Source organism: Nelumbo nucifera, chromosome 2 (genome assembly GCF_055504915.1).
Source record: "Nelumbo nucifera cultivar China Antique chromosome 2, China Antique-T2T, whole genome shotgun sequence".
In the NCBI taxonomy this organism is placed as follows: Eukaryota; Viridiplantae; Streptophyta; class Magnoliopsida; order Proteales; family Nelumbonaceae; genus Nelumbo; species Nelumbo nucifera.
The window spans coordinates 45,904,886-45,927,647 of NC_142650.1; the positions used below are offsets into that span (position 1 = coordinate 45,904,886).

Sequence of the window (22,762 nt, forward strand, 5' to 3'; positions counted from 1 at the left end):
TGAATTCCCATTTCAGCACACCAGTTTTGAAACTTAATATCTTTGCACTGTTTCTCATTGTCGGATATCAACACCCGAGGTAGTCCGAAGCGACATACTATGCTTTTCCAGAAGAAGTTCTGTATGTTGCGGGCTGTGATCGTTACCAAGGGTTTGGCTTCCACCCACTTCGTAAAGTAATCTACTGTTACAACCAAGAACCTCCTCTGCCCTGTTGCTGGGGGGAAAGGACCAGGGATGTCAATTCCCCACTACACGAAGGGCCATGGGTTAGTGAGATATTTTAGATCAACAACAGGTTGATGGTGAATGTTGGCATGCCTCTGACACCTGTCACATTTTTTGACGAGCTCGAGTGCATTTGCCTTCATCGTGGACCAATAATAGCCTTGCCTTAACACTTTCTGTACGAGAGCTCTGCCCCCCAAGTGTCTGCCGCACAAGCCTTCATGGGTGTCACGAAGTACATACTCAGCTTCTGAGGGTTGCAAGCAGCATAGGTAATGGAGCGTAAAAGGACTTTTGTATAGCTATCTGTCTATGAGAACGTATTTAGCTGACTGGTGCTCTACCCTTCGGGCTGCGTTACATTCTGTAGGTAGGGTCCCGTGGAGAAGACAACTCACGAGCGGTTCAATCCAGTTTGGTTCCGCTTGGGATACGGGAAAGACCTCTTCTGCCCCCCCGAGAATGCTGGGCCGAGGTAGATCCTTTATGTACACAGTTCGCATGGTGTTGCTGCTCGTGCTAGCTAGTCGTGACAAGGCGTTGGCCTCAGCGTTCTCGGACCTCAGGATCTGTCCGATGAAGTAGGAGATGAAGCTGTGCAGGATCTCTCTGACTTTGGCCAAGTAAGCTGCCATAGTGGGGTCATAGGCTTCATAGTCACCAGTGACTTGGTTAACCACTAGTTGTGAGTCACTGCATACAATATGGTCCTTGGCCTTCATTTCCCTTGCTAAGGTTAACCCGGCGACCAACGCTTCGTATTCTGCCTCGTTGTTTGATGCCTCAAATCCGAACCGGAGAGCATATTCCAACTTCACCTCGCTTGGGCCGTACAATATCAGTCTTACACCGCTTCCCTGCTGATTAGACGAGCCGTAGATGTAGAGGATCCAAGGCTCCTCGTCCTAGGTCGGTTCCACTTTGATCGGGGCCGGCGCCGGACTGGTTGAAGCTCCTGTCGTGCGATCAAGCTCGATTAGCTCGGGGGTCGTAGTGCTGAACGTGCATTCTACTACAAAATCAGCCAAGACTTGAGCTTTGATTGTTGGTCGAGGCTCATACCGGATATCGTATTCACTCAATTCGATGGATCACTTCGTCAATCTCCCAGACACCTTAGGCTTGAGAAGAATCTACCTCAGGGGTTTGTTGGTGAGAATGACAATAGTGCGGGCCTGGAAGTACAGGCAAAGATTTTGGGCTGCTATGATTAGTGCTTATGCTAATTTGTTGATCTCTGCATACCTGGTTTCTACATCCTGCAAAATTTTACTAACATAGTACAAGGGTCGTTGGACCCGATCTACTTCTTTGATCAGTACCGAACTAACCACCTCGTCGCTCATAGAGAGGTATAGCTTTAACACATCCCCTTTTTCGGGTTGAGTTAAAACTGGGGCAGTACCTAAGTATCTTTTTAGCTCGTCAAAGGCAAGCTAGCATTCTTTAGTCTATTTGAAGTCTTTACTCTTTTTTTTCGCTTTAAAAAAGGGTAGGCATCGATTTGCTGACTTGGACATGAAGCGGCTCAGGGCAGCTATCCGACCAGTCAACCTTTGAACCTCTTTTATTTTTCGGGGTGGTCTCATATCTAGAATGTCTTTTATTTTATCCGGGTTGGCCTCGATGCCAGGTCGATTGACTATATAGCATTAAAATTTACCCGAAGTGACCCCGAAGACGCAGTTATTTGGGTCTTCACGACCATGTCATCAACATAACACTCTATTTTATTGCTAATTAACGGCTCAAAAATCTTATTTACAAGGCACTGAAAGGTTGCCCCAACATTTTTTAATCCGAAGGACATGACCTTGTAACAGTATAACCCGAGCTCAATTATGAAGGCGGTCTTCTTTTCGTCAGTAAGATCCATCCTAATCTAGTTGTAACCGGAATAGGCATCCAAGAAGCTCAACAACTCATGGCCTGAGGTCGCGTCCACTAGGCGGTCGATCTTGGGTAGCGGGAAGCAATGTTTCGGGCAGGCTCTGTTCAGGTCGGTGTAATCGACGCACATGCGCCACTTGCCATTGGCTTTTTTCACCATAACCGGGTTAGCCACCCAGTTCGGGTAATGGACTTCCCGAATGAAGTCTGCCGCGAGGAACTTCCCAACCTCTTCATCGACTACCTTCCAATGTTTCGAGGCGAGGTTGCGCTTCTTCTGCCTTACTGGCCTGACTAAAGGGTCGGTATTCAGTTTGTGAGTTATAATTTTCGAATCAATTCTGGGCATTTCTGCCGCGGACCAAGCAAAAACATCTAAGTTTTCAAGTAAGAAACTTACTAGCTGGGAGCGAAGTGGTTCGTTGGTCGAGGCACCGATCTGGAGAGTCTTGGCCGGTTCGTCAACAGAGACTGGAATGTGGACCATCTCCTCTATTGGGGCAGCTCGCTCGTCGGTATGCTCCGCTGGTCGCTCGAGCTCGACATCCTCTGCTAGCTTCATTTTTCCTTTAAGAGCAGCTACGTAGCACTTGCGCGATATGAGCTGGTTACCTCGCACGACTCCCACCCCGTAATCAGTTGGGAACTGCATCACCTAATAGTAAGTGGATACTATCACGCATAGAACATGCGTGATGGGCCAACCTACTATGGCGTTGTAGGGGGAGGGAGTCACGACTACCAGAAAGGTGTGCTCAAATCGCACGATGTTTGGCCATGTGCCGGCTTCCACAGGTACTGGGACTTGACCAAGAGGTCTGACCTCCTCGCCGTTGAGCCCTACGAAAGGAGTATCTGTCGGTCTCAGGTCACTCTACTGTAACTGTAATTTATCGAAAGTCTCCTTAAAGAGTATATCTATCGAGCTGCCCGAGTCTACCAGTAACTGCTTTACCTCAAAGTCGTTAATTCAAAGCTTCACTACTAGGGCATCGTCCTGAGGATACTGGATCCCGCATGCATCGTCCTTAGTGAAGTATATCGGTCCTTCAAGCCGAGGCCACTTTGGCGGGTTTTCCTCTTCGTTCTCTAGCTCGCGGACCGAGGTCCTCCCGGCTGCTGATGTACACCCAACAATGATGGACCCGCTGGTAATCATGTTAATTACCCTACGAATCGATCTTTCCCCTGGCAACTGCCGCGATGGTTGCTCATTCTTCCTGCTGGTCTCAGGGGCCTTCCTCCTCTGGTCCCTCTATTGATCCTCCTGTTGATCTGTTTGACCCCTCTCTTCCCGTAAGATGAAGTTCTTTAGGTATCCACGTCGGATGAGTTCCTTGATCTCGTTGCGGAGATTCCTACAATTCTCGGTGTTGTGCCTGTGATCTCGGTGAAAATGGCAGTAAATGTTTGGGTTCCTTGTTGTTGGGTCTCCCCTTAGCCTAAGAGGCCATTTGATGAAGGAGGAGTCCTTAATGGCCATTAGGATCTCTCCTCTCTTAGTGTTCAAAGGCGTGTAGCTCGTTCTCTCTATAGGTGGGGTGCTGGAGCGTTGAGCTGATTTGCGAATTCGAGAGGGGGATTGGCTTCTAGATTTGTTTCTTCCCCTACTCGGGGACTTGCTTTTCTTCCTCTTCTGTCCACCATTGCTCGTTCATTCATTCTCTCTCCTCCTCTTTTCCGGTGATGGGTTATCGACCTTTTGATTAATCTCCTCATCGGTACCGATGAATTGATCTGCTGATTTAAGGAATTCGGTGATGTCCTTTGGTTTGTTAGCTACCACATGGCAATTAAACTCCTTGTGGGTGATTCCTTTCTTGGACGCAGTGTCGTATTGCCGGGTCGAGGTCCGGTATCTATTGGCAAGTGTCATTGAAGCGCTTGATATAGCTTCTGATCGATTCTCCTTCCCTCTGAACCACGTTGAGAAGGCTTTCCTGCGACTTCGGACACTTCTTGCTAGTAATGAAGTGTGCGGTGAACAAGTCGGCGAACTGGGACCAGCTTTTGATGGAGCCCAACGCAAGATTTCGATACCAAGTTTGGACTACCCCCTTGAACGTAGTAGAGAAGTCCACACAGATGCAAGACTCATCAGCCCCAGCTAGGTGCATCTGAGACTGGAAAGGGTCCACATGGTCATTGGGGTCGAACGATCCGTCATACTTTCCTAACGGGGGCATCTTGAAGTCTTTTGGCATTGGAGTTTACAAGAGCTCGGGGGACAGAGGGGATGACCGGAAAAGTAGTGGAGGTGCGGTCTTTGTAGCCACCAAGCTCGCTTCTTCCTTCCCTTTGGTTTTCTCTTCTCGCTGGCGGGCTGTTCCTGACCGAGGTACGACATGTTTTGCGATGTCGCTGCTGCTACTTCTTCACTGGCTCGGCATTGGTGCTGCTGACTTCAATTTAATCTGGTATTTCGGCCCTGTCGCGAGGTAAATCCTGATTTCTTGTGGGATTCTGGGGCTGGCTATCACGAAGGACGGAGAGGCCCTATCTCGAGTTCGCACCTCGAACCCCAAGCTGATTATCTGCTCTTGAGCCGTCATTCTCTTGCTACAAGTACCGAGGCAGATTGGGTTGACTATCCCCGGACCTATTCCTGAGATTTTCTTGCGAGACCGGCGGAGTGTGCTGACCGTCTCTCCTCCCACGGGGTGAGTCCTGACTCTTGAGAGGAATCGGTACTTGTGAGGTCTCTTCGCCCCGATGGGGAGATTGGCTGATGTTCTGGTTAGTCCCAAGCCGATTCGGGTTCTGACTATGATGGGGCCCTAGGTGCCGAGGTGGAACCGGCTGCTGGTTTGGCTATAGTGGAGGGAAGTGGTGTTGATACTGCTGGTAGAAATAATATTGTTGGTACGGCTAAAACTGTTGGATCTGTTGCATCTGGATCTGAATACCCCGGATGCACTGAACTAGGTCATGAAACTAGGAATGCCCAATTTTGGGAGAACCATGGAGGGCTCAGAGAAAGTTGCACCTACCAATAGCAAACTAGTCGATGCACACTGTTGGAGCTTGGGGGAAGGTTTTCATCTTGACACTTTTCCCGGTGTGACTGGAGGATGCCATTGAGGTTGAGATTAAGCTTGAAATAGCAAAGAGATAGGGATGACCTTTCGATCATTTCCCACAAATGGCGCCAATTGATGGTGCGTAATCTGGCTACTCCTAGCTGGAGGGCGATCCAAACTCCAAATGGGTAGCGAGCTGGATCAATCTGCAAAACAGTGTATCAGAGAACTCGAGGTAGCAAACCCGGCGAGGTCGCTCCGATGCTTAAGTCAGTAATTCTGCTGTGAATGTGAGCTGAATGCTTGAGGGCTTGAGTGCTAGTGAGTAGAGTAATCACGCATACCTTTGCCTTGAGATTTCGGGTTTTTATATACTGGAGTAGTCGCGGGCCTTACGGAAAAGCTCCGGGTTCTTCGGGCTGTGGAGATAAGGTTGGTTCCGCTTTTGAAGGAGAGTAGTATGTTGATAAGGTTTATCGTCTACCTTCGATTCAGGCGGAACCGGGATGAGTTCTTATCGTGATCTCGGGAAATTCGGGATCTGTTGGCTCATCATGACCTCAAGAGATTCGGGATCTGTTGGGGAGGCCTTTGGAGTTGGTTATGCAGTGCTTCGGCTCATTAGCTCCGAGTTGGAACTTCGACTTTTTAGTCCCAAACTGGATCAGGTGTCGGGGTGCCATTACACCGAGGTGGGTTTTGGGCCAAGGTGGCTGAATACCCGAACTGCGAATGTTGCGAACTGGGCTTGCCAGGCTGAGTTGTCATCCTTCGATCAGAGCGTGCCTACGTGTCCCCTTCTTGTTAGGTCGTGCCAAATCACCCTTCATCAATAATAATAATAATAATAATAATAATAATAATAATAATAGTAATAATAATAATAACAATAACAATAATTAAAAAAATGAAGACAAACAAAAGTATAAAAAAATATTTAAGAAATTGTAGAAAACATTTAAACACATCATTAATATCATATATTCAGCATATTGAACAAAAATAAGTGTGACAAATAAAAATAATTTTTATAGACATAAAAATATAAAAAAATTGTAAATATATTATTTACTATTCTTATCATCATAAAATTTGCCACATGCAAAGTATGTAGTCACTTAGTATATGCAAAAACTCATAAATTGAATCAGCAGACTGTTTATGAAAATAGTCAATAAAAGTTTATGAATATAATTAAAAGTTAGGGGTTTTTATTGATTCCTTGTCTCATAAGTTTTATGAGTTTGTACAGTTAGGGACAAGTAGGAGAATCTATCACAATTCAAAAAGGGTACTGTAAAATAAATAAAGGTTTGAGACAATACAATCAGAAAACCAATGAAAATTTCTAAGGGGAGTAATGACGTCAAATAATTCGTCCGATGTGATCAATGAGGTTTGAAAATGTAGCTATATACTTCATGCAGTCAACCACATCTCATGTAAAACCCCATTGCACTATTTTGCATCCAAACGGCAATCTTCAGTCCCAACAACCTTTGCACTCACAGGGCAACTCTCATCATACATTAACAAACCATCATTTCTGCATTTCACCCCTTTGTATCAAGTTCAGATCTGGTACCAAAAGCAGTGTTTTTGAATTATCATTGATCCAAATTCTAAGACGGTTTGACCTAGGAATTGTCTAACTAATCAGTTTTGTTTTACCCTTAATTCATTTTTTGACAAAAAAAACATCAACCTATTTAATCCGGACAATACTTTTTGCCCGTTCGAATTAAGAGGTCAAACTGCTGACTTAAAAATCGATGGGCAAAGCAATTCCGGTTTCAAGCCGATTTTTAGAACATTGACCCAAGGTTCAAAGTATCAAAATGCAAAGAATGTTACAAAAGCAATTTTAAAACATATATTACAATAAGTTTTGAATATGTATGGTGGAAAAATTAAAATGTGCATGAATGCAATAGGAAATTTAAACAAATCCTACAAAATACTAATAACAATAAATATAAGTTTTAGATGATGAATAAATAAAATATTTAATCATAAAGCAGAACATACTTTAATAGTTTATCTTAGGACAAAATTGGTAATCATTGAAAAATGATGGAAAAATTAAAGTATGTATGTATAAACCTTAATTAATTATCAGAAAATTAATGTAATCTATTTTAATATTTATAAATAAATAAATTTTAATAATCAATTTTAACACTTATTGATGAAGACTCCCTAAAAAAAACTTAAAGCTAAGAGGAAAAATGAAGATCAAGCAAAATTATAAGGATGACTAGCTAGGATTCAGAAAAAAAAAAAGACAAAGGAGAGTCATTAATTTTTCCTATAAACAAAAGATTGGTGGATCGAGATAAATAGTGCCTTTCCAAGTTCAACGTAATTCATGACTTAAGTAGAACCATTGCTTAATAGAATAACTATATGAAATCACGGACTAAGAAGAATGAAAAAGCAGGTTTGATAAACTAAAAGTGGCCATCATTTATTAAAAAAGAAATGGTGAGAGTCAGGTTCATATCTGTTCCACACTCTCCTAAGACCCGTATACATAGTGTTGGGACCAGCTTAGCTAGCGTTATTTGACTTCAATGAGTCAGTAGAGTAATTGCTTGGACGGATATCAATTCAAGGTTAAATATAAACTTTGAAGAAAGCGAGTGATTGAAGATTGTTGGAAAGGCGAAGAAAAAAGTTGTGGTGGAAAACAATGCAAGGTCGACTGAATCATCTTTAGTAGGCCTATAACTAAGGGTTTTCTTTTTTTTTTTTTCTTAATTTTAAATTGTTTTCTTTGCGCATTGCACATTTTAAAGGTTAATTAAGAGAATGATAGTATATGATACATCATATGATCTAATTTGTAGTCCATCTACACACAATGCAGAATCAGCCCCCTCCTATCAAGTGGATCCCACCTTTTCCTAGGGCGGTCAAAGATGAGACCAAATCAGCCCCCCACAATGTCCCACAGCACACCTCCACGGTGTATTGGGAATATCTCTTCGTGATAATACCAAAAATGATAATATTATCATTGGGAGATGTTTTCAATACACCGTGGGGATGTGTTGTGAGACGTTGTGGTGGGTTGATTTGAACTCATCAAAGACATCGAGACTGGATTCAGTCCTCACAAAATGTGCTTTTACATCGTTGAATATCCTTTTACTTTCATTTATAGGGAGATGTTTCTAATGCACAGTTGCAAAAGGTTGTAAACATAGTGTGAGATCAGTTTTATGAGGACTGAATCCAAATTTGAAGACATCAGAGTTGCATGAACTCTTGATTTTATTATTTGCAATTGTTATGCTTCACCTTTCATACAACGCCAAAAGCTAGGAAATGCTTTCAATAAAGCCCATTACAGTCTTTTATGTTTTCTTCTTTGGTGAAAGGCAGTTCATTATATTATCACTCTTATTCAAGGTTTTTAAAACCGAACCAGATAATGAACCAGTTAGGGGTCTGGTTCTCGGGTTGAATGGTCCGACCTATTTGAACCGAGCAGACAGCTCGTTCTGACAAAAAATAAAAAATGGCCAAACTGTTGGACGGTTCGAACAATTCGACCACCCGGGTCAGCGGTTTATTGACCAAATCAATGGTTTTTGACAAAATAACGGTTCTGGGGTAAAACAGAACCGATCACCTAATCGATTCCCAGTTTTTCTGGTCCAATAGTCTGGTCCGGTCCGATTTTAAAAACCATGCTCTTACTAACAAACAGTTCCCACATCCCTACCTATACAATATTATTGCCATGTAAAGGAGATGTTCCCAATGTACAGCTGTAATGTTGTGTGGGTAGGGATGTAAAACAGCTTGTGGGTAGTAGATCCAAACCTCATTATTAGAATTCACGAACTGAGTTAGTTTCATGGGGCTCGTAGTAGCAACATTTGTGTGGTTTAGAAGTTAGAAGAATCAGAACCCACAAGAGATTTGATAAATCAATTTTCCTACCGTGGACTCCCATTGGATAACCAAATTATAATGGGAGAATTATGGATACCCCTAGTGTCAGCATTTATAGGTTCAAAGTATATTTGGGGTAGGTGCCAGCTCGAAATTAATATCAATTCACGGGCGCATATAAGTGCATAGAATATGGTTTTTGAACATTTTGAATGTTTATAACTATACAGTAAGAATCAGAAATCTGCATTGGATGTATCCGTACTTCTCCAAATTATAATCATTTTTTTTTATTTTTAAGTTGAATTGTGGCTAAAATCCAGTTGAAAGTCGGGGCCTTCAAAAAAAAAAAAAGTTGAAAGTCGGGAACATGTTTGAAGCTGTTACCAGTTACCACTCTCGTCCTTGCGTTTTGTGTTACCGATTTTTTTTCTCATGTCACATTTGTCCTTGGATTAATTTGGGAAGTGGCCTAAAAATTTATCCAAATTAAGGGAAATACACTTTCTATGAGCCCTAAAGTTCCATGCAAAAAATGCAGATAAATTAGTAAATAAAACTTATTAAAATTCCTAAACTTGTGATAAATTTAATAAACAATATCGTGCGTATGTACACATAACATATTGTTTTTTTTTTCTATTTCTATTTCAATTTGAATGCAACTTGTCTCCAAGCTGAAATTTTTAAGGGATTTTCATCGAGTCTCGTGCATTATATGTTCTACGTGTTTTGATATTCCAAAATTATATGAAGTGTTGTTGTAATGGCTGGTTCACCATAGCTAACTTCATATGTAAAAGGTTATATGATGAAAATCTTTATTACAATTGTATCTACGACTGAAAGTGATATATCAATTCAAATATTTATCTATAGAATCATCTTTAATTGATGATAACATAATTGAATTTATGAACAATACTTGTCATTTTTAGTATTTCATGTAATATTGTTTCATTCAAATTCCCAACACAATTTCATTTGCATTGATACAAATGTATGGGATAAATCGGAAGAATGTAAGTTTTAATACACTTTTGCTTCAAGTTTTATTTTATATGGCCCTATTCGCTTTTTGGTAAACACTTATTTGGGTAAGTGCATTTATCCATATTCTTTTATTTCTTATGTAAATAAGCTAATGACCATTTTAATCATAAAAATGTATTATTAAAAGAGGTATTTTTGTCCCATTTCAATGTTGACAACTTTTTCCCTAGGTGGAAAAGTTATTTACTCACCTGGGATATGGGTATCATTTACTCGGGTAAGTAATACCCAGGAAAGTAAACTTTCAGTGGGCCTTGCAGAAATCTGAAAAAATAATATGAGATTCTTGGTCAATGGGAACCAAAATCCCATTGACCAACTTTCCTCCCTCTCAAAATCCAAAAAAAGAACTCCCCCTATATTGCTTCAATCTTTATTTTATTTCATTTACATTGGCAAACAATTAAAACGAACGGGCCCTAAATTTTAAAATAAAAAAAAAAATTGCATTCTCCCATAGTTTGCGGTTTGCACCAGTGTACAGTTTGCCATATTTCTTATTCCTAATCCCTACTCCCTTCCAGGTTGCAGCTGGTGTAATGGATTGGATTGGATTCAACGCCTTACCTAACTTGACCATGAAACTAACCCAGTCTGACCCGTGAATTGTGTGGGGTAGGACGGGCCGTGAGGTATGGTGGGCTATGCTTACGCAGCCGGCACTACATACATTATCCAAACACTTTAGAAAACGCCAACCGTTCTTTTCACTTTCGAGTCCACTTGAAAGGATTTCCATGGTTGGTGATGAAAGGAAGGTCGTCGGATTGAAGTGTGGTAAATTCCAATCCGATGTGACAGCCCAAACTAGAGAGGGGAGGTTGATTGGCTTCGGTGAACCCCAACTTCTCACCGTTGGATCATAATTTTTGATGGCCTTGGTCTTTGGAGATAAGAACACCAGCAGATGCTTTGACTTTCAACTTTATTTTTTTAAATAAGCTGCTGAGTGCGGAGTGCGGAGTGCAGTGGTGGACCTTTCTACCTGATTAATTCCCTTTATTTTATTCAATTCTTTGTTTTATTGATTAAGAAAAAAATTAAAATAAAAAAGATGAACCACATTCAAACGTAGCGTTGCTTATTTTGACCAAATCTTCAAAATTCTTCTATGCGTTGGAGAAGAAGAAATGAGAGAGAGAAGAAGAAGAAGAGACAAGAGGCAAAAAGCTTCGTTATTGGCTGTTGGTGTTCTGGAAACCCACACCGAGCGTGACCGATACGTCGATATTTTCAAGAATACAGAGAATCGCGATATATCGGCCATATAATAATAATATTCATTTTCTTTTTTGTGGTAATTGACATAATCTCCACTTATACCAGTGGAATTCTGAAGATGAAGAATGAAGGTAACGCTTGAATCGGAGATCGTTCGAACCCTGTTCGAATAGTCTTTACAGCCTTTCATCGGAAACATCTTCATACTTCTTCTGTGCTTTATGATATTCCCAATACAAGGTTATAATGGCTGTTCGAACGCATTTTGCACTGACTAAATTCGGTTTCTGCCGGTCGCTAGTTGAAGAACACGGATTGCATGATAGGCTTAAGCCTAGCCTATGGCAAGATTAGGAATCTTTTCCCGGTCACCACGGTCAATGCGCTTCAGTAGACTGACTGACGCGTGTCAGCTGTACCACTAAGGCGGTTAGATATTATAGATGGTAGTGGGTCCGGCGAATTTAATTTGCATTTAGATTTCATTTGGCTTTGATTTGAATTTCATTAGTGGGGGAAGCCAGAGACAGAAAGAGACTGCTTCGTTGCTTCTCTCGCCTTTTTGACCGAGGCGAAGCAGAGGGGAAGAGGATACTCGCTTTCCTCTCTTCTTCTTCGTATCTCGTCTCTCCCTCGGTGCAGATAAAAGGGAGCCGAAATCAAGACTTGTTTCGTAGCTCGATCGATTGCTTCCGATATACTCCTACCCTAACCTCTATATCTCTGGAGGTGCGTTCCTCTTTTCTCTTTTATTTCTCTCCCTTCTTTCTTCTTTTCAGAATACAGATCGTAGATTTATCATTCTTGAATCTCTAATTAGCTGTGATTCTGATTCCTGAGAGCTGTAGGTAGATCTTAGACCGTATTTTAAGCGCCTCTTCTTTCTTGTTGATTTTTCAGAGACTTTTCCTGAGCTTTTGTTGTTGTTTAATTTCTGAAGCTATTATGATTTTATGTTAGAAGTTGGTATTCTAATGTTTCTAGAAGACTAATAATCCTAGACCTAGTCTTGTTCTCATATGTAACTAGTATTTTTGAACCAATTCCTGATCTTTTTTTTTTCCTTTTCTGTTAAGGAACCTATATCCCTAAAAAGTAGAACCCTAAAGGCTGCTTCTTTATTTTCCCCTTGTGTGTAATTGCGTGTATGCTTGTTTGAACTGTAATTTATATTCGAGGGCAGGCTTGAATTTGGCTATCTTCTTATTGCAGAAAGAGAGGGTTTGTTTGCACGAATAAGGAGAATTAAGACTGTTTCATGTGCAGTGGTCCGAAGAGGAAACTATCTCCGGCAGATTTCGTCATGGAGGGCGAATTCCAGAAGCCAAAGGAGGGTGTGAACTGTAACCTTTCGGTTTTGCTCGAATTAGCGGCATCAGATGATCTGATCTCCTTCAGGAGTTTAGTGGAAGGAGAGGGTTTGGATATTGACGAGTCGAGTTCCTGGTATGGGAGAGCGATCGGGTCAAAGAAGATGGGGTTTGTGGAGAGAACACCCCTTATGATTGCGGCCTTGTTCGGGAGCACGGAGGTGTTGACCTATATCCTCTCGACTGGGAAGGTTGATGTCAACAGGGCCTGTGGGTCGGACGGAGCAACCGCCCTCCACTGTTCTGCTGCAGGGGGATCTGCTTCCTCTATTGGGATTGTCAAGCTTTTGCTTGATGCTTCGTCTGACGCTAACTCTGTTGATGCTAATGGTAATCGACCTGGGGACTTGGTTCCTCCAGTTTTGAAGTCGTGCAATTCGAGGAAGAAAACACTAGAGATGATGTTGAACGGCTGCAGTTGCACAGGGGAAGGACGGATTTCTCCCGATCTAACTATGAACCAAACGGAGGAACAGCCAGAGCAGTTGTTGATGCCACAGGCCTCGAAAGATTCTAGTGAGAAAAAGGAATATCCATTTGATCCCTCGCTTCCCGATATTAAGAATGGGATCTATGGGACAGATGAATTCAGGATGTACACATTCAAGGTGAAGCCTTGTTCCAGGGCATATTCCCATGACTGGACAGAGTGTCCATTTGTCCACCCAGGGGAGAATGCTAGACGCCGTGACCCAAGGAAGTATAACTATAGTTGTGTTCCATGCCCTGAATTCCGGAAGGGGACGTGCAGGCAGGGGGATACCTGTGAATATGCACATGGTGTGTTTGAGTGCTGGCTTCACCCAGCACAGTACAGGACCCGTCTCTGCAAGGATGAGACCAGGTGCACACGAAGGGTTTGTTTCTTTGCACACAAGCCTGAAGAGCTACGCCCTTTATATGCTTCAACTGGCTCAGCTGTTCCATCGCCTAGATCATCTTCTGCCAACATTTCTTCACTTGACATGGCGCCAATGAGCCCAGTTGCCCTTGGTTCATCATCTCTGCTTATGCTCTCTACATCTACACCACCCATGTCGCCCTCTGTGGCCCCTTCTTCTCCTATTGGGGGAGCTTTGTGGCAGAACCAGCCTGGCCTTGCCCCTCCTACACTGCAGCTTCCAGGTAGCAGGTTGAAGACCACACTAAGTGCCAGGGATATGGATTTAGACATGGAATTGCTTGGGCTGGATCGTCATCACCAACAGCAGCAGTTGATGGATGAGATCTCCAATCTCTCTACCCAGTCCAGCTGGACCTTGGCCACTGCTGCAGCCCTTGCTGCCTCATCTGGTGGTCGAACGGGGGAGTACAGTCAGCTTGGTGGAGTGATGCCTACTAACCTTGATGATGTTTTTGGATCCGTTGATACATCAGTGCTGTCTCAATTGCAGGGGCTCTCACTGAGTGCTGCAGCATCCCAGTTGCAATCTCCGACTGGATTCCATATACGCGAAAGCATTAACCAGAAGCTCCTCCCTAGTTATTCGACAAGCCTCTCTTCCTCTCCAGCGAGGACATCAACATCGTTTGGACTTGATCCCTCTGGTTCAGCGGCTGCAGCAGTAATGAATTTGAGGTCAACTGCCTTCTCAAAGCGGAGTCGGAGCTTCATTGACCGTAGTCCAGTGAATCGCCTCTCTGGGCTTCCTTCTATTGCTACCTCTGCTACTGCGACATCTTCTACACTTTCTGATTGGGGCTCCCCTGATGGGAAATTGGACTGGGGCATTCGAGGAGAAGAACTGAACAAGCTGAGGAAATCAGCATCTTTTGGGTTCAGAAGCAGTAACGGCAATATGGGCCCAGCTAATTCCCCAATGACGGCAAATGTTGATGAGCCAGATGTGTCATGGGTGCAGTCTCTGGTGAAGGATGTTCCATCCGTGGGGACTGGACAATTTGCTGCGGGACCGCAGCAATATCAGTTGAATAGCGGGGTTTCAGAGATGGTTGCTCCATGGGTGGAGCAGTTCTACATGGAGCAGGAGCAGATGGTGGCTTAAGCAAGATGACGCCACCTCTGTGATTCTTTAAGCTAACCAGTTCTTTGGCCATTTTTTGATTGATATTAAATATTCATTTTATGCGTAGGGGAATTCAGAGAGCAAAGCTGAAAAGCAAAAAGTTAAAAACACAATTTAGGTAGGAATAGATGTCATTTCGTGTATGAGATGGGTTTGCTAGTAACACAGCAAGAGGGTTTAGGTGGAAGAAAGAAACAAGTTCAGTTCTAATTTTTTTTTTCTTGTGATATTTTTTATAGATTAAGGGATCAAAGAAGTTGAAGAGCGGAGAGAAAAGAGGTCTTTTTCTTGTAAGACCAATGGGTGACAGATAATGGAATGTAGGAAATGAGGTCGGAAGGCTTCCAATTATTTGAATTGCTGATATATGGGCGGTTGTATGATACATGTATTTAGTCTCGAATTCATGAAAGTTCGTAAGAATAGATCGTATTCATTTCCAATTGTGGTTGTATTGTCTTTTAATTATCAACTGAATTGCTTTGTTTCCCTGCTAATTAAGAAAGCATGTTTATCTAATGGGGTGTTTGACAATGTGATTATGCGAATTTTTGTTTTTCTAAAGCAAAAACAGCCAGCCAATTCAAATTACTGTATGAAAATTGCCATCGCGCTGATAACAAGGATCTTGTATAGGGGCAGGTATCCACCGGGTAGCGTAGAAATTGTAAGGCAGTGCATAAATTAGTAAGACTCCTAACTTCACACGTTAGGTCGAATGGTTTTGGCAACAAATCTTCTACCCACACAACTGCTTTGGCAATCGGTTTTGAAGATAGCAATCTGATTGTCTGGGTTGAACAGTTCTCAACAGTTAACATTTGTATATCTCATCTTACCATTAGATTGGAATGCTAGGGTAAGATGGATATAAATACTATATACTCGTGAGATGGGAGCCAAGAATGAGAAAGGAGTTGTTGACTTGTTGGCTGAGAGAAGGAAAGAAGGAAAGAAAGAAAGGAAAAAGAAATTTTGGCTGAAGATGGATATAAATACTACTATATTACCTTTGTTTGAAATAAGTGTTTTTTCATCAAATGTTCATAAGTGCTTATTAGATTAATTACTTGTTTTAAGTACTTATTTTTCAAGTAAGCACTCCCAAACTTGGCTGAAGAGGAAGAAAAGAAGGTAGAGGTGAGGGTGACTTACAATGGCGACAACAAAAGTGATGGTGCTCCAAGTGACGATAATGAGTCAATGATAGTAGATTTGAGATCTCTCTCAAATCTCTCTTACTGATCTCAATAATCGAAGATCTGATAAATCTTTCTCGGATCTCTCTCTCTCTCTCTGATCTCAGAGATCTGAGAGGTCTCCGATCTCTCTATGTTTTCTCTTGTTTGATCTCTTCTCCTATTTTTTAGGGGAAAATCTATGATACAGAAAAGATATGGTATGGAGAGAGTTTTGACCAATCAAAAGCCACCCATGAATTTTGATAAATAACACCTTATTTGCAACCACATTTATGGTTTCAATTTATTGGTCAATTGTTTTTTCGAATATCATATATTTTCCATATCATAATTTAGGGATTTTAATTTTTTGAACATTATAAATAATTTTTATTAAACCGCAAACTTTTTTCTGAATCAAACGATACAATGGCCAGATCATTCAGATGAACAATTCACTGACCAATGCAACGGTTTTTTGACAAAATGATGGTCTAAGATTAAAACGAAACTGGTACCAATGGTCCAATTGTCTGGTCAAACAGTGGTTTTAAAACCGTGCCTACTCATATATCACCAACCATTTCACCACTACTTAACTTGCCATCAAAACAAGCATAGAGAGTAGAGACATGTTTAGCACCAACATACAGATATCAAAGCCCTTTTACAAGTAACTGATTAACACTAGTTTACCCACAAGTCTACCCCTAGTTCCATGATTTTCAACACCTAATAAATCTCTCATTACCATTATTACCCCTTTGGGCCCTAACGAACCACTTATTCAGATACCTATAGACATATGGACTATTTAGATCACCAGTACAGTAGGGTGAGTAGGACCTATGCACTATCAATGTGGCAATTTCTACACCTTAACACAGTCATCAATTTCAGCAAGTCTGGACTCGAGTGGATGATCTTTTTTCACGGTGGACAATAAGCCACCTTTTTCATGTTTTGAAAAATTTTTAAATTAATGTAAGGTGACGTGGTTTTAATATCCACCGTGAGTAAACGCGGTCTTAGACGAGGATTTGAATTGCGAGACCGGATCTGCTCTTCACACATGGTGTCTCACATGGACCTCACAGGTACATTCCACCGTGTATTGGAAACATCTTTCATACTTATGTGTTATTATTTATGAGAGATTTTCTCAATGCACGGTGGGATGTGCCTATGAGGTCATTGTGAGGCGCCCTATGTGAGGAGCAGATCTCAATTCGTGAATTGCGATGTAACACTTAAACTCTGAAGTGAAGAGTGGTTGTGTTTGCGTGGGGCTTGTATATGGTCATTGATTAGTGGATTGATGGCTTGGATTTGGTCGATGGTCGTCAAATTGCCAATGACCAATCGGAACATCAACATAATTGGATTATCATTTAGGGGAAATTCCTAATTAGTACCCTGTACCTTGGGTTAGTGCCATTTTGGTCCCTGAACTTTAAAATACGATAATTTAGTATCCGTATTTTCAAAACGTGACAATCCAATACCTACTGTTAACCAGCCGTTAAGTGGTATTTGAAAAAACACAAATGCCCTTCAAGTGTCATATAATTCTCTTTATAACCATCTAAACGTTGACAAAAAATGAATAGTCCCAAATCCTTGCCTCTTCTATTCAAGAAAGTTAGATAAAAGAGGTAAGGATTTGGACTGTTCATTTTTTGTCAACATTTGGATGATTGATAAAGAGAATTAGATAACATTCGAAGGGCATTTATGCCTTTTCAAATACTACTTCAGTTGGTTAACGAAAGGTATTGGATTGTCATATTTTTCCAACCATGAACTAAACCCTTTTTTTTCCCTTTCTCGTACTTGGTAGTGCTTGACGTGAACTGCTTATGAAATAAAAACAGATGGATTACTGCTACAGGTCTGGCTTTACAACATTGCTCCTTGCTTTCACTAAATTAATTAATGGCAAGTTGGCAACCCATATAGTTAGCTCGTGAGTAGAGTATAATTCCGGACCTCCTGAAGTTGTAAAGAATTATGTTTCTCTGTGCACTAACATTAAATTACTTTGAGGAAGTCATCTATTCAACTTCAATATTAGACCAAATATTCTATTGGCAGCAGCCATTTAAATCATAACCCAAGTCATGACCCATAATTCTTAAGTTCTATCTTGAACTTTTTACAAGATCACTCTTTTTTTATCTCAAAATTTATAGCAAAGGGTGATTGCATTGGACAACAACACAACATAACACCCCAAGGACAATGTGAAAATATAGCATTCCTCAAGCGCAAAAAAAAAAAAAAAGCGCTGGATGAAAATTTACTTAGGAGACAAATAAAAAAAAAAAAAGAAAATAACCATAATTCATATAAAAAAGAGCACTTGATCTCACATTTATGCGATGATAGAATCTAGGAAGACTGACAAGTGTGAAAATATGGGCTAAAATTCCAAACATTAGGCCCATATCCAGCTGACCTCCCTAAGACCCCATATAGCCAGGACCATCACTTGGTATACTGCATACATTTATTTTCTTTTATGAAATTGTAAACTGGAGGTTTAATCATGCCTATCTATATGGATCTGATCTTTGTCCTGTTTCCTGTGACTTGATCCAGTGCTGGACCCAACCCCCTTAATTTTGATTCCAATGAAACCTTTAACCTCTTACCAAAGATAGAAAGGAAACAAAACATGTACACTGGGCGGTGAAATAAAGTTGTTCTCTCTCAAATGAGCAGAAAAATAAAAGTAACCTGCATTGGTCAAATACTTGAATGTGACAGCAGCTTGGGTTGGTTTGATTTTGGTTGGATTTAGTTGAATTTGATGGATTGGAGCTGATTGCAGGCAAAAGAGGGTTCCTTTTTTGATATGTAAGAGGTTAGGGGCTCTCTGTGTCTGTGTCTAGTTTAGCTAGTAAAATGTGAATCCCTTCCATGTTCACTTGGCCAAATGGAAGATCCATTTCTAGGAAGAAATAGTTGGGTAATTGCTCTCTTAGGCTTTCTGTATTTTTTTTCCTAAACAACATATCACATCATAGCCACATGATATGACAATAAGACAAATTGAGTTGATGCAATCAATAATGAAACATCAAAAGTTTATTGCGTTACATGATTTTTATTATAGCTCAGTTTGGAAAGAGCGCAAATACAAATATATACAGTACAAATACATACAAAATAGTATAAAATGCAAGGTTTTGTATTTGTACTCTTTCCAAACTAAGCCTATATGGAAAAATTGTGGTATATGGAAGAGAAGTGAGCCAGAAAAGTAGTAGTCATGGGATGACAATGATCAACCATATTTCCTTGCACTAATGGTAGCACAAGTATTTTTCATTCAAGCAAAACTTCACCTTGTGCCCCCAAAACTCAACTAAGGCCGAAAAAGAGTTGCTTCAATCAGTGCCTGTCTTATGATCCTATCCATCAGGCATTATGATTCAATTGTTTCACCAAAGGCTTGAGTTCATCAAACTGCACAACACAGAGACACAGAGTTGCCCGTCTCTCTGCCTGTTCTGGCCCTTGCACTTTACAGCTTACATCTTTGTCCTAGTGCTACAATGAATTGGCCTTTTCGCATATCTTCATGTACTGTCACTGTGTAATCCAGATTTGTTACATTTCCCATGCATGTTGGGCATTATTTTTCCCCTTGACTCAGAGACTAGGCTTGAAAACATTTTCACAAAATGTTTGAATCTTGCTATGAAGCTTAGCATTCCTTGCATCCGAACAGAAGATCCTTTTGACTTTTGAGGGTAAATAAGAGAAACAGAAAATTGAGAGAAAGTTCTGTTCTGTGTTTCCCCTTCCGCCCCAGATGCAGTTTGCAGGAGCAGAATTGGATTTGAATTCCATTGCTTCCCCATCATATATTCTATGTCTAAAACACAGAGTTCACAGGCTAAAATTCATTTTTTTTCCGCCAAGCTCAGCTATGGCAAAAATTAGACACAAACGACAAAATCTGGAACGTTGGGAAATTGACAATTGCCATTCCCCTTGCCACATCTGACTCAACCCTACTCCAACTGCAAGCTTGTAGCTGAAGTAAAGAGGAGAATTTTGAGTCATGGTTAGCATAGAAAATTTCCCTTATTTTTACCATGTTTGGCATTTTCCCCTGTTGCCCAGAAAAAGACGTGACATTCTACATTCGTTCGTTGTAATTAGAAATTTCTTCAAATCTTTTTACGCTTATACTCCAGGTCTACAACCTGGATTTTTTTTCTCTACTATTACAGGGCGCCATGGATTCTCAGGGAATTTAAGCTCACATTCTTAACGGTGGAGCAAGAAAAATACATATGCAGAAGAGACTTGGCAGAATTTATACACAATTATTCAGTCTCTTGAAATCATTTTAGGGCAGAATTCTTCAAAGAAGCCTAGAAAATTCGAATATAATCTCGCAGAGAAGTTGATCGAGAATTTGTATGCCAAATTCAATCCCGATCTCTTCTACTTCTTCCAACTTTGACATCTCCCTAGAAACCCAAATGGAGGACCTCATTTCTTTTTCAGCTAAATTGCTAATCACTCCCCACCACTCCAAGTACCCCTGATCATCATTCTTCCTTGTTTCCTCAGTTTTCACTTCAAAGGGACCTGATCCCCAATAATCTGAGCTCTTAATACAAGCCAAAGGTGGAGGAGATACACAGTCGGACTTTGCAAGCTCTGGCGTGAGGCTTCTTCTTGAATTTGAACCTCTTGGCTTCCATTCTTCTTCTGTTATAAAACATTTTAACAAAGGGAGAATGTTACAATTGGAAATGATTGAATTTGAAAACCTCACATAAGAAACTAACTTCGAATTTGTAAGGAAACTGAATTGAGGAGGCAAACCTGATAAAGGAGTTCCAGAATCGACTAAAAAATCACTGAGATCAAGAACAGAAACCGGGCTGGTATTTTCCGAGTCACATTGGGTTTCAATTTTCCTAGGCGTAGTTGCGGACTCACTCTTCTTCTTCTTAGTAAATTTTGCTTTTTCAGAAATTTCTTTGTGGTTATTAGGCTTTGTTTGACTTCCCGGCTTGGAGTTTGAGACTGCCTTTGGTTTTCGGTACACATCCTTCTTGTGAGGAGGCGTTGAAACCGGAATCTTGATGTCGTCAGAAATGCGAACCTTTCTTAAAGTCCTCCTATCGGATATCTTTCTCTCCACCTTCTTCTTTTCGTTATAAACCCTTTTTCTGCTCTCTTGATCTTCCTTCTTTGTTTTGTTCCTCTTCTCTGCTACCCTCTCTCTTTTGTTCTCCTTGTTGTTTTCTTTCTTCTCTGTTTTCCTCTGCTCCAATTCACTGAAACCCTTGTTAGATTTCCTTCCCTTAAACCTCATCTCATTAGTTTCTCTTACATTCTGAAAGCTGAGAAGAAAGAAATCTTCATTCTCTAGCTGTAAGAACGTCGGGGCTTCGCGAAACGACAGAGAAGTCATTACCCGTCGATGGCGCCCCCGTGGTAGGTCGAATTCTGGCCAGTATCCTGCATAGTTTACTGACCTACTTCGGCCAATCAAATCTGCGGTCTTCCCTGGAGGAACCCAAGTCAACTCCGGTAATGACTCAAGACCCATCAGCCTAGCGACTATACCTGGAATTGCTGCCGTTGGAGCCTCGGCCTTCTTCGAGGCCTGTTGCTGTTGGTGATCCGACTCAATGCAATCTGGCTCTTTAATGTGATCGGCAGGGCGAGTCGGGAGACCACCAGAACAGAGGAGACGACGGAAGATGCCTGAGAGACACCCATTAGTGGCATTGTGGGAATTACCCAACTTTGCATCAAAAGAAGGGGTAGATGATGACGAGGAGGAGGAAGAAACTCTCATGGTCAGAGTGTGAGAATAGAGTATAGAGAGTGAACGAGAGAAGTGGGTTATGTTTGTTATAGTTTAAATCACCACCAATAGTTCACTACCGCCACCACCACCATAACAAATTACCTTCAACAATTACAACAGCAACAGAAACAAATGAAAAAAGAAAAACAAAATCAGCTTGAATAAAAGAGACGGAAGAGAGAAGGATAGAGAAAGGGGAGGCGCGCTTTGTGTTTGAATGCTGTGTAGGAGATGACGGAGGTTGATGGAGAACTGAATTATTGTTTAAAAATGAAAGAAAAAGACGGTGGGCATTGAGCAGTAATGGGTGTGGCCTCGCTTTTCTTCCACGAGTTCACATTGGAGAGTGACGGTAGGCAAAAAGGGTTTTGTTTTTGTTAGTACGGCTGGCGACTTTCCGGAGCTTCTTTTCTCCTTCATTTTTTGGGTATGTGTCAGAATTCAGATTCATGAAGACCAGTCGACCAGACGGAGACGATCCAGACCTGACGAAATGCTTTACTGGATACAGCCGAAGTTGCTGACTTTGTTCCTTCAAAGTTTTAAAACCTCGGTCTAAGTAGTGTGGGTCCGATGGTTAATTCGCGGTTGTCTTATATGTGAATACCCCACCCCCCACCGACCAAAACTGGTCTCCTTCCGGTCTCTGTTTTTCTGATTTTTATAAACTGAGAGAAGTGAAACAAACAACAAAAAGAAGCAACACTGCGTCCAGAGATGAGGACTGGATAAATGATTTTTTCTTTTTTTTTTTTTTTTTAAAAAAAAACAAACCTTCATTCATTTAGTAAACTGTTCATACATGAAGATCCAGGTTCAGCAGTTTGGATATTATGTATACAGGCATTATATGCTAATCCATGAGCAGGAGCAGCTGTATTATATGATCTATTTATATATTCTATTATACATAATATCAAAAAAACTTTTTAACTTCAAAATCTTCTTCATTTATGCTGCTCACGATCCCTTGATGATCAGTCAAAATGGTCACCGATTTATATTTCAAAACAGTTGCTTTCCT

General features: G+C 41.1%; 2 protein-coding genes across 3 annotated transcripts; one reads left to right on the top strand and one right to left on the bottom strand.

The window, feature by feature from the left end:
* The first annotated feature begins 11,827 nt into the window (after window positions 1-11,827).
* LOC104602587 (zinc finger CCCH domain-containing protein 66-like) lies at window positions 11,828-15,155 on the top strand. 2 transcript variants are annotated; one of them, XM_010266317.3, is made up of 2 exons: window positions 11,828-12,044; window positions 12,528-15,155. In XM_010266317.3, the coding sequence occupies exon 2, from the start codon at window positions 12,574-12,576 to the stop codon at window positions 14,689-14,691; it is 2,118 nt and encodes a 705-aa protein (XP_010264619.1). In that variant the 5' UTR covers window positions 11,828-12,044; window positions 12,528-12,573; the 3' UTR covers window positions 14,692-15,155. The 2 variants fall into 2 exon arrangements, with proteins under 2 accessions (XP_010264619.1, XP_010264620.1); XM_010266318.3 differs by having other exon boundaries at window positions 11,837-12,044; window positions 12,582-15,155.
* A 4,901-nt stretch (window positions 15,156-20,056) lies between these two features.
* LOC104602586 (uncharacterized) lies at window positions 20,057-22,261 on the bottom strand. Its single transcript, XM_010266316.3, has 2 exons — window positions 20,742-22,261; window positions 20,057-20,624 (listed from the first exon to the last, which is right to left on the bottom strand). The coding sequence occupies exons 1-2, from the start codon at window positions 21,724-21,726 to the stop codon at window positions 20,272-20,274; spliced, it is 1,338 nt and encodes a 445-aa protein (XP_010264618.1). The 5' UTR covers window positions 21,727-22,261; the 3' UTR covers window positions 20,057-20,271.
* Window positions 22,262-22,762: the final 501 nt, after the last annotated feature.